The 12,500-nt window shown below is 40.9% G+C and overlaps 1 protein-coding gene across 1 annotated transcript in view; it reads right to left on the reverse strand.

Moving 5' to 3' along the window:
* The window catches only part of LOC113805614 (hemicentin-1), a 99,063-nt gene that overhangs the window by 47,467 nt on the left and 39,096 nt on the right, over nucleotides 1-12,500 (reverse strand). Inside the window, exon 4 of the mRNA XM_070137512.1 lies at nucleotides 11,061-11,181. Within this exon, the coding sequence (XP_069993613.1) occupies nucleotides 11,061-11,181 (121 nt within the window). The remainder of the gene's footprint in view (nucleotides 1-11,060; nucleotides 11,182-12,500) is intronic.

Here is a 12,500-nt window from a genome sequence, read left to right on the forward strand (position 1 = left end):
ATATTATTACACGAATTACCCAGCTTTCACAACAAATATTACTCATAACAACAGCCCGAAAATCATATTTCTTTTGTCCTGCTGTCATAACATAGCACGATAATGCAATAACAGTTATAACACGGTTGTCACTGTTATTACTTGATAAACGTATATCGCCAAGCTGCAAAAAAAAGAAAAAAAAATCATACATGATTCATGACATGAAAGAAAATAAATAAAAAAGAATAAACAGAAAATGCGATGAAACAGAAAAAAAGGTAAAGGGAATCAAAGAGAAAAATCTCTCAAGAAAACAGAAAAAGAAGAAGAAGAAAAAAATAGATCATGAAAAAAAGTAAAAAAGAAAAGAAAAAAACAAATGTAAGAATGAACGAAAAAATGGAAGAAAGAGAGGAAGAAATAAATAAATAAAAGAACACGTAAAAGAAAGATAGAATAAATCTCTCAACGAAACAGAAAAAGAAAAAAAGAAAAGAAAAAAATCATGAAAAAAACAAGAAAAAACAAACGTAAGAATAAACGAAAAAACGAAAGAAAGAGAGGAAGAAATAACCAAACAAAAGAAGGTAAAAAAAAAAACAACAACAACAACAACATCAGCGTAAACTAAGCAACAAACGTACAATTATGAAAAAACAAACAAAAAACAACATCAGCGTAAACTAAACAACAAACGTACTCCTTCCAAGTCTCTCCTTATTACTACGAAGCTCAAAAGTTTACACTTGATTACTTTTCGGAAAGATGAATGAAGACTCCGATATTTTCCTCCGTGTTGGCGCAGTGTAGGCCTAGCGATGACTGGCTGGCTGGCGAGACTCTGGAAATCTAATCTACTTTTGTTGGAATTTTTCCTCAAGGTTCTCTGTCTCGCTTTCTTACCGAGGCCTCCAATTTTTTTTCTCGTTTTTTTTTTCTTTCTGTCTCTTTCTTTGATTCTGGGGTTTTTGTCTGTCTGGATGTTTGTTTCTTTCTTTTTTTTTCTTTCTCTCTCTTGCTTTCTTTTTCTTTCTTTCTTTCTCTCTCTCTTTCTCTCTTTTTTCTCTCTTTATCTCTCTCTCTCTCTCTCTTTCTCTCTCTCCCTCACTCGTTCTTGTTCTCTGTCTGTCTGTCTATCCGTCTGATTTTTTTTTCTTCCTTCTAACCACTCTCTCTCCTTTAACAGCTCTCCGCTCTTCCCTCCCCCCTATTCTCTCTCACATTTTCCTCTTTTCTTTATCCTTCTTTTCTCTCCCCTCCACTTATTCCCCTCGTTCTCCTTCGTCTCTTTCCCTCTTTCATTCTCTCCTCTCTTCGCCGTCCTCTTCCTTATCCTACTTTTCCATCTTCTCTCTCTCTCTCTGTCTCTGTCTCTCTCTCCTTCTCTTCTTCCTTTCCTTTCTCTTCTTCTCCTTTTCCTCTTCTTTTTCTTCTTGCTTCTCCTCCTCCTTCACCCCTCCCTCTCCCCCTTTTTCTTCTTCTTCCTCCTCTTTCTGCTCTTCCTCTACTCTCCCTCCTCCTCCTATTCCTTTTCCTCTTCTCATCATCTTCCTCCCCCTACTCCTCCTTTTCCTCTTCTCCCTCCTCCTCCTCCTCCTCTTCTCCCTCATCCTACTCCTTTTATTCCTCCCCCTCCTTCTCCTCCTCTTTCTCTTCTCCCTCCTCTTCATCTTCCTTCTCCTTTTATTCCTCCTTCTCCTTCTCTTCCCCCTCCTCCTTTTATTCCTCCTCCCCCTTCATCTTCCTTCTCCTTTTATTCTTCTTTCTCTTCCATCTTTCTCCTCATTATTCCTCCTCCTTCTCCTCCTCTTCTTCCTCCCCCTCCTCCTCTTTTTCATATTTCTCCTCCTTTTATTCCTCCTCCTCTTCCTTTTATTCCTCCTCCTCTTCCTTTTATTCCTCCTCCTCCTCCTCTTCCTTTTATTCTTCCTCCGCCTCCTCTTCCTCTTCTCCCTCTTCCTCCTCCTCCTCCCTTTTTATTCTTCCTCCTCTTCCTCTTCTCCCTCCTCCTCTTCCTTTTATTCCTCCTCCTCCTCCTCTTCATCCTCCTCCTTCTCCCTCCTCCTTTTCTTCCTCTTCTCTCTCCTCCTTTTCTTCCCCTTCTCCCTCCTCCTCCTCTTCTTCTCCCTCCTCCTCCTCCTTTTATTCCTCCTCTTCTTCCTCTTCCTCCCTCCTGCTCTTCCTTTTATTCCTCCTCCTCCTCCTCTTCCCCTTCTCCCTTTTCTTTCTCCTCTTCTTCCTCCTCCTCCTTCTCTTCCTCTTCCTCCTCCTCCTCCTCCTCTTCCTCCTCCTTGAGGCGTGATCCCCCACCCAGACGACACAATTCCGTTCTCCCGAAGAGGCGCCAACAATCATATCTTATCTGTCTTTTATATCCTCTGCGGGAGGCGATCTCTCAAGGTAGTCTCTTTGGCACCCTTTTTGGCACCCTTTTTTTGGCACCCTTTTTTGGCACCCTTTTTTGGCACCCTTTTTGTGCACCCTTTTTGTGGCTCGGGGCTACGCTCGGGCTCCCTTAGATCCTCCCCTCACCCCTCCTCCCTCTCTCTCTCTCTCTCCCCTTGGCTCCTCCTTCGGTATATAGTTATGTATTATTTTTTTTTTATTCTCTTTTTCTTTCGTTAATTTTTATTTTTTTTTTCTTTAAATCATTCTTCGCTTCTTTTTTTATTTTGTCTAAATAATTCTTCGCTACACACTTGCGTCCTCTTTTGTTTTGTCTTTTCTTATCTCCTTTCTTTCTACTATTTTCTCTTAGTCGTTCTTTGCTATACACTTTTTTTCTTTGTCTGTTCTTCTCTCTTTCTTTCGTTTTCGTACGTTCTCCTGTTTCTCTTTCTCCTTCTGTATATGTTTGATTATCTGTCTGTCTGTCTGTCGGACTATATGTCTGTCTAACTGTTTGTGTGTGTGCCTGTCTGTCTGTCCATCTATCTATCTGCCTTCCTGTCCTTTCATCTCTCTCTCTCTCCTTTTTCTCTCCTCCCCTTCCACCATCCTACCCTCCCTTCTTCCCTCAATCCCTTCTCCTCTTCCCTCTCTTCTCCCTTCCTTCATTCCCTTCTTCCCCTATCCTCCTCTCCTTTTCTTTCTCTTTACCTCTCGCCCTTCGAGTAATTCCGGCAAATGGAGTTTAAAAATCTTTACATTATTCTGTAATTCCATAAAGTCAGATCTTGTGTTCAATAACGATTATTTCTCCCTCTATAAAACACTTTCATGTACGTCACTTCTCCTTTCTTTCGCCTTCCTCCCCCATTTATCGTTTTCTATTTCTGTTCCTACCGTTTCTTCTTCTTCTTCTTCTTTTTCTTCCCTTGTCTTACTCCGTGCATTTATCTTCCGTTGTTTCTATCCCAGCGCATTTATCAGACTCTCTTTCTGTTCCCACTGCCTTCGTGTGACCTCATTTTTGTGTCCACTGTCATTCTTCCGCTCTTTATCATCCCCTATTCTTGTTCCTACTACGTTTATTTTCCCTAATCCCTGTTTACACTGCACATAAACTCTCCCATCTCTGTCTCCACTCCACTTCTCTTCCTTTATTCCAATTCCCTGCTATTTTTATCGTCTCGTATTTCTATTCCCGCTGCATTTATCGTCTGCCATTTCTGTCTTCTTTTTCCGTTCCCACTGCATTTATCGTCGGTTGTTATTCCCACTGCGTTTATCCTCTATTTGCGTTCCCACTGCGTTTATCTACGATTTCTGTTCCCACTGCATTTATCATCTGCCATTCCTGTCTTCTTTTTCTGTTCCCACAGCATTTATCAGCAATTGCCATTCCCACTGCATTTATCTTCTTTTTCTGTTCCCACTGCATTTATCATCGATTGTTGTTCCCACTGCAATTATCTTCTATTTGTGTTCCCACCGCATTCATCTTCTATTTCTGTTCCCACTGCTTTTATTTTTTATCCTAGTTCCAGCTCAGTGATCTCATCCCATTTCTCTTCCCACTGTAATTAACGTCTGCTGCTGCTGCTGTTCCCAATACATTTATTTTCTCCCCATTCCTCTTCCCACTATCTTTATCCTTCTCACTCCTCTTCCCGCTTCAATTTTTCCCTTTTTTAATTTCCAACTATTTTCTCGTCTCATATTTCTATTCCCACCACATTTATCGTCAACTATTTTTATTTTCTATTTCTCTTCCCAATACATTTATCATTATTTATATTTTCTATTTCTTTTCCCACGACATCTATCGTCAACTATTTTTATTTTCTATTTCTCTTCCCACTACATTTATCGTCAACTATTTTCATTTTCTATTTCTTTTCCCACGACATTTATCGTCAACTATTTTTATTTTCTATTTCTTTTCCCACGACATTTATCGTCAACTATTTTTATTTTCTATTTCTTTTCCCACATCTATCGTCAACTATTTTTATTTTCTATTTCTTTTCCCACGACATTTATCGTCAACTATTTTTATTTTCTATTTCTTTTCCCACGACATTTATCGTCAACTATTTTTATTTTCTATTTCTTTTCCCACGACATTTATCGTCAACTATTTTTATTTTCTATTTCTCTTCCCATGACATTTATCGTCAACTATTTTTATTTTCTATTTCTTTTCCCACGACATTTATCGTCAACTATTTTTATTTTCTATTTCTTTTCCCACGACATCTATCGTCAACTATTTTTATTTTCTATTTCTCTTCCCACGACATTTATCGTCAACTATTTCTATTTTCTATTTCTTTTCCCACGACATTTATCGTCAACTATTTTTATTTTCTATTTCTTTTCCCACATCTATCGTCAACTATTTTTATTTTCTATTTCTCTTCCCACGACATTTATCGTCAACTATTTTTATTTTCTATTTCTCTTCCCACGACATTTATCGTCAACTATTTTTATTTTCTATTTCTCTTCCCACGACATTTATCGTCAACTATTTCTGTTTTCTATTTCTCTTCCCAATACATTTATCGTCAACTATTTTTATTTTCTATTTCTTTTCCCACGACATTTATCGTCAACTATTTTTATTTTCTATTTCTTTTCCCACGACATTTATCGTCAACTATTTTTATTTTCTATTTCTTTTCCCACGACATTTATCGTCAACTATTTTTTATTTTCTGATTTCTTTTCCCATGACATTTATCTCGTCAACTATTTTTATTTTCTATTTCTTTTCCCACGACATTTATGTCGTCAACTTCATTTTTATTTTCTATTTCTTTTCCCACGACATTTATCACGTCAACTATTCTTCTTTATTTTCTATTTCTTTTCCCCCGACGACATTTATCGTCAACTATTTTTATTTTCTATTTCTTTTCCCACGACATTTATCTGTAAGTCAACCCTATTTTTATATTTTTCTATTTCTTTTCCCACTACATCTATCGTCAACTATTTTTATTTTCTATTTCTCTTCCCATGACATTTATCGTCAACTATTTTTATTTTCTATTTCTTTTCCCACGACATTTATCGTCAACTATTTTTATTTTCTATTTCTTTTCCCACGACATTTATCGTCAACTATTTTTATTTTCTATTTCTCTTCCCATGACATTTATCGTCAACTATTTCTATTTTCTATTTCTTTTCCCACGACATCTATCGTCAACTATTTTTATTTTCTATTTCTCTTCCCACGACATTTATCGTCAACTATTTTTATTTTCTATTTCTCTTCCCACGACATTTATCGTCAACTATTTTTATTTTTCTATTTCTCATTCCCACGTACATTTATCGCCTCAACTATTTCTGTTTTCTATTTCTCTTCCCACGACATTTATCGTCAACTATTTTTATTTTTCTATTTTACTTTTCCCACGACATTTATCGTCAACTATTCTTATTTTCTATATTTTCTTTTCCCACGACATTTATCGTCAACTATTTTTATTTTCTATTTCTTTTCCCATGACATTTATCGTCAACTATTTTTATTTTCTATTTCTTTTCCCACGACATCTATCGTCAACTATTTTTATTTTCTATTTCTCTTCCCACGACATTTATCGTCAACTATTTTTATTTTCTATTTCTTTTCCCACGACATTTATCGTCAACTATTTTTATTTTCTATTTCTTTTCCCACGACATTTATCGTCAACTATTTTTATTTTCTATTTCTTTTCCCACGACATTTATCGTCAACTATTTTTATTTTCTATTTCTTTTCCCACGACATTTATCGTCAACTATTTTTATTTTCTATTTCTTTTCCCACGACATCTATCGTCAACTATTTTTATTTTCTATTTCTTTTCCCACGACATTTATCGTCAACTATTTATATTTTTTATTTCTATTCCCAGTACATTTATCGTCAACTATTTCTATCTTCTATTTCTCTTCCCACGACATTTATCGTCAACTATTTCTGTTTTCTATTTCTCTTCCCAATACATTTATCATCAACTATTTATATTTTTTATTTCTATTCCCAGTACATTTATCGCCTACTATTTCTATCTTCTATTTCTCTTCCCACGACACTTATCGTCAACTACTTCCATCTTCTATTTCTCTCCCCATTGCAGTTGACATCTTCTATTTCTATTCCCACTACATTTATCGTCAACTATTTCTATCTTCTATTTATCTCCCCACTGCAATCAACATCTTCTATTTCTATTCCCACCATTCCCATCCAATCCCTCCTATTCACCTTCCCTTATTCCCATTCGCTTTGGATCTTGCTTCTCTATCCCTGACGCGTAATCTCTCCTTCCTTCCTTCCTTTTATATCTATCGAAATGTCAGGGAACAAGGTATCTCTTTCCCCTTTCAATACCTGCCGCGCCCAAGTCTTACTGAAGTCTCTCTCTAAGTCCTCGCCAAGTCCCAGTGATGTCTCTTTCACACCTCCTGTCATAAGCGCCGTTGCAGATGGCTATTTTTGGACGCCGGTCATGGATGTCTCCCCTTTTGAACCTGTCACAGATGTTTTTTTTTTCGAAGTCTCTGTCACAGATGTCTTTTTCGAAGTCTCTGTCACAGATGTCTCTTTCTACATCCCGTCACAGATGTTTTTTTTCGAAGTCTCTGTCACAGATGTCTTTTTCGAAGTCTCTGTCACAGATGTCTCTTTCTTCACCCCGTCACAGATGTCTCCTCTTAAACCACGTCACAGATGTATCTTTTTAGACGCCTGTCACAAATATCTCCTTTTGAACCTCGTCACAGATGTCTGTTTCTCAATCCCGTCACAGATGTATTTTTCGAAGTCTCTGTCACAGATGTCTCTTTCTACACCCCGTCACAGATGTCTCCTCTTAAACCCTGTCACAGCTGTCTCTTTTTACACGTCTGTCACAAATATCTCCTTTTGAACCCCGTCACAGATGTCTCTTTCTGAACCCGTCACAATGTCTCCCCTCAATCCACGTCACAAATGTCTTTTTCTCAACCCGTCACAGATGTCTTTTTCGAAGTCTCCGTCACAGATGTCTCTTTTTAGAATTCCTGTCATGAATGTCTTCTGTAGCCTCGTCACCTATGCCTCGTTTTAAACCCCCGCCATACCCGTTTTCTTTTAACCTCCCGTCACAGATCTCTCTCTCTCTAAAACCAGTAACAAATATCTTTTTCTATCCTCCTCCCTCTATCTCCCCTTTTCCAAATAAGTCTCACGGATGTCTTCGTCTACATCTTTATCATGTATGTGTCTCTTTTTCTTGTCCCCTGTCACATACTTCTCTTTCGATCCCCTGTCGCCTGTGTGTCTTTCAAATCCCTCTCTGCTCCCCTTTCTTTCGAATCTCCTGTCCCTGTCTCTTTCTAAACCCTCTTTTCCTGTTTCTTTCTAAACCCTCTTTTCTTGTTTCTTTCTAAACCTCCTTTCCCTGTCTATTTCTAAATCCTCTTTTCCTGTCTCTTTCTAAATCCTTTTTTCCTGTTTCTTTCTAAATCCTCTTTACCTGTCTCTTTCGAACCTCCTGTCTAGGGTCTCTTTCAATCCCCGTGACCTGTCCCTGTCTCTTTCAATCCCCTATCTCTTTCTCTTTCAATCCCCTCTCTCGCTCAAACCCCTGCTCTTTTAACCCCTCTGACCCTGTCCCTTTCGAAACACCCGTCCCTGTCTCTTCCTAAACCCTCTGTCCCTATCTCTTTCTAATCCTCTTCCTCTGTCTCTTTCTAAACCTCTGTGTCCCTATCTCATTCACCCCCCCCCCCTGCCTCTCTCTCTCCCAACCCCTGTGTCCCTATCTCATTCACACCCCTGTCCCTGTCCTGAAACCTCTCTCAACCCGCCCCCACACCCCACGCCCCCTGTCTCCTCATTCCAACCCCCCCTACCCGTCTCTCTTTCACCACCCCCCTACCCCTCTCTCTCTTTCACCCCCCCAACCTCTTTCCCCCTTTCCCCCTCGAATCCCCTTGCCGCAGATACCCCTTTCTCTCCCCCCCCACCCCCACCCAGTCCCTCGGCGCAGATGTCTTCCAGCCAACCCCGTCACAAGAACCCCTCTTCACCGCCCATTACATCTGTCCTCCCTAACCCTCGTCATATTTCTACTCTGTGGACGTTATATTTCTACCCTCTGTTCCTGCGTCAGATATCAAGCCACATCCCCCCCTATTCTGGTACGTGACTCGCATTCCGCTTCTCTGTCTCTCTCTTTTTTCCGTTTTTATGTTTCTCTCTTTCTATCTTTATCTCCTTTTTAGATTCCGTTTCTGTGTTTGTCTTTGTTTGGTTGGTTTCTTCTCTGTCTTTGTATCTTTCGCTGTGTTTGTTTCTGTTTCTGTCTCTTTCTTTATATCTTTCTCTGTCTCTTTCTATTTCTTTATCTCTTTCTCTGTCTCTTTCTATTTCTTCATCTCTTTCTCTGTCTCTGTCTCTTTCTAAGCCATTTCCTCTATCGCTATATTTGTCTCTTTCTGTCTATTTCTCTCTTTCTTTTCTGTCTCTCCCTCTTTCTCTGTTTCTCTTTATCTCTTTCTCTGCCTCTCTCTGTCTCTGTCTCTGTCTGTCAGTCAGTCTGTCTGTCTACCTGTCGGTTCATCTGCGTATCCGTCCTGTTGTTAATTTTTTTATATCCAATATTTTGTCTCTTTTCCCCTCTTTGTTTTTACTTACAAATCATCAGTTACCATAATCTGTTTTCCATCCCGTGGTTCGCATACCCATACCTCTTCAAAATACCAACATCCCATTTCACTCAACTCCCCATTCTTCCTCAAAAATTTCCCCTCACACCCCTTGTCAATCATCACCTCATCACCTCATCCCCCTCATCACATCACCTTTTGACCTTTGACCTTTACACACTTCCCCTCCCCCTCTCCCCTATCCCTCTCTCCCTCTCTGCCTTACGGCGTCGCGACACTCTATTCCATTTCTCCTCCATTCTTCTCTCTCCTTGTAGCCATTCCCTCCTTCATCACATATTCTCTGTGTCCTCGTGTATTCCCCTCTCTCTCTCTACACGTCCCTTTCACCTTTGTATCTATTCCCTTCGCTCTCGGGTCTTCCCTCCACTTTACGCATTCCCTCTATCCATCTTTGTACTTTCTGACTTTCTATCCATTCGCTCCGTCCTTTACGTAGTCTTGTTTCATTTACTTTACTCTTTTCATGTTTCTGTTGCATTTATTATCTTGTTTTCCTGTTCCTGCTGCATCTTCCATCCTCTTTCTGTGTTCCCACTCGATTTATAATCCTATATCTATATTCCTACGGCATTTATCCTCGTCTCTTTCTATTCCCACTGCATTTATCCTCGCCTATTTTTATTCCCACTGCATTTATCCTCGTCTATTTTTATTCCCACGGCATTGGTACTCCTTTTCCTTTCCTACTCCATTTCTATTCCAACTGCGTTTACCAACCTACATTCCTATCCTATTCCTACTCCATTTATCTTCCTCTCTTTCTATTCCTACTATTTTTATCCTCCTCTCTTTTTATTCCTACTGCATTTATCCTTATTTATTTCTATTCCTACTACATTCATCATCTTCTTTTCCTGTTTCTACTGGATTTAACATTTGACGTTTCTATTGCTACTAGATCTATCTATCTCCATTTTAAATTCTAATTAATTCATTCTTCTTCGTTTCCATTCTTTCTCCATTTCTTGCAATTATTCTCCTCCATTTTCATTCCTACTGCATTTATCCTAATCTTTTCCTGTTTCTACTGCATTCATCCTTTCCCATTTCCCTCCCTATTCCATTTATCCTCCTAAATTTCCCTCCCTACCCTATTTATCCTCCTCCATTTCCCTCCCTGCATTTATTCCTACATTTCCCTCTTACTCCATTTATCATAACCCACTACTTATCCTATTCCATTCGTCTCCCTCCATTTTCATACCTCCTGCACTCCTCCTCCTCCATGACTATTCCTTCATTCAACGATCTCACTGCCCGCACTTACCTCCGTTCACAACACACGACACCATTTCCCTCCCTTCATTTATTCCTTCATTTCCCTCTTACTCCATTTATCACTACTTGTCTTATTCCATCATTTCCCTCTTCCTCCATTTATCAAAACACAGTACTTGTCCTAATCCATTCGTCTCCCTCCACTTTCTCCATTTATCACTACTTGTCCTATTCCATTCGTCTCCCTCCATTTTCATACCTCCTCCACTCCTCCTCCATGACTATTCCTCCATTTAACGAGCTCGCTGCCCGCACTTACCTCCGTTCACAACACACGACACTATTTCCCTCCCTTCATTTATCCCTCTTACTCCATTTATCATACCCACTGCTTGTCCTATACCAATCGTCTCCCTCCACTTTCTCCATTTATCACTACTTGTCCTATTGCATTCGTCTCCCTCCATTTTCATACCTCCTGCACTCCTCCTCCATGACTATTCCTCCATTCAACGATCTCACTGCCCGCACTTACCTCCGTTCACAACACACGACACCATTTCCTTCCCTTCATTTATTCCTTCATTTCCCTCTTACTCCATTTATCACTACTTGTCTTATTCCATCATTTCCCTCTTATTCCATTTCTCATAACCCACTACTTGTCCTATTCCATTCGTCTCCCTCCATTTTCATACCTCCTCCACTCCTCCTCCGTGACTATTCCTCCATTCAACGATCTCACTGGCCGCACTTACCTCCGTTCACAACACACGACAGGTGCAGTGAGCTTCCTTCATCAGCTGGGAGTGTGATGTCCAGGTGCTTCCCAGTGTGGAGAGACAACTTTATGCTTGAAGGAGGTTCAATCACCACTACCTGTGCGGGAGAGAAAAGGGTTAATTGGAATTTCTTGTTCTCTTTCGTGTGTATGTGCGTTTGTTTGTGTGTGTGTGTGTGTTTGTTTAAATTTCTGTCTGTCTCTTGGGTTTGGTTTTCTATTTTGTTGATATTTTTTGTGAGTATTTTTTTTTTTTATTGTACTCTCTCTTTCTCTGTCTATCTGTCTGTCTGTTTGTCTCTGTCTGTCTGACTGTCTGTCTGTCTGTCTGTCTGTCTGTCTGTCTGTCTGTCTCCCTCCCTCCCTCCCCCCCCCCTCTCTCTCTCTCTCTCTCTCTCTTTCTCTCTCTCTCTCTCTCTCTCTCTCTCTCTCTCTCTCTCTCTCTCTCTCTCTCTCTCTCTCTCTCTCTCTCTCCCTCCCTCCCTCCCTCCCTCCCTCTCTCTCTCTCTCTCTCTCTCTCTCTCTCTCTCTCTCTCTCTCTCTCTCTCCCTCTCTCCTCTTCCTCCCTAACTGAAATCCAAATATCTCCACCATTTCCTCTACCTTCACGTACGTCAATAATACTTCTCTCGGACTCTGTCTCACTGCCCCCTCACTTCATTATCCGTTCCGTCACACATTCTCCCCTCACCCTCCCCTCCCTCGCTCTTTCTATTTCTCCCCTCTTTACGTCTCGCTCGCTCCGTCACTCACGCCCCTCTTTCTCTCTCGATCGCTCCCTCCGTTACTCCCCTCTATTATTCTTCCTCCTCCCTCCTTCACCCTCGCTTTCTCTCTACCTACCTCATCCCCTCTTTCCCTCTCCCTCTCTCCCACACCCCCTCTTTCGTCTTTTCCTGATATTTTATCCCTCCTTCATCACTTTTCACATTCCCCTTCGCTCCTCATTTTCCCATCTCCCCTCACATAATATCCCCTCCCCTCCCTTTCCTTATAGTCTCCTTTCCCTTCCTCTCCTGTTTCACTTCCTCCTTTTCTCCCTTTCCCCTAACCTTCCTTCCTCCATTTCTTCCCCTTCCTTTCTCCTTTCCCTTGACCCCTTCATCTCTCTATCCCTCTCTCCCCTTCCTCTCGCTTTCCGTCCTCCCTATCCATTCCCCTTCCCTTCCTTCCCCCTAACCCCCCCCTACCCGTCCTCCTCCTCTCCTTATACTCCCTCTCACCCCCTCTCGCCCCTCCCCTCTTCCCTTCCTTTTACCCTAAGCCTCCCCCTCCCTCCCTTCTCCTCCCTCCTTCCTTCCCCCTACCCTCACACTCCTCCCTTCCCCCTCCCTCTCTACTTCCTCCCCTCCTGCTCCTCCTCCCTCCCCTCATACCTACCCTTCCTCCCTCCTCCTCCTCCCTCCCATACACCATC

The sequence above is a fragment of the Penaeus vannamei genome, chromosome 23, assembly GCF_042767895.1.
Source record: "Penaeus vannamei isolate JL-2024 chromosome 23, ASM4276789v1, whole genome shotgun sequence".
Lineage (NCBI taxonomy): Eukaryota > Metazoa > Arthropoda > Malacostraca > Decapoda > Penaeidae > Penaeus > Penaeus vannamei.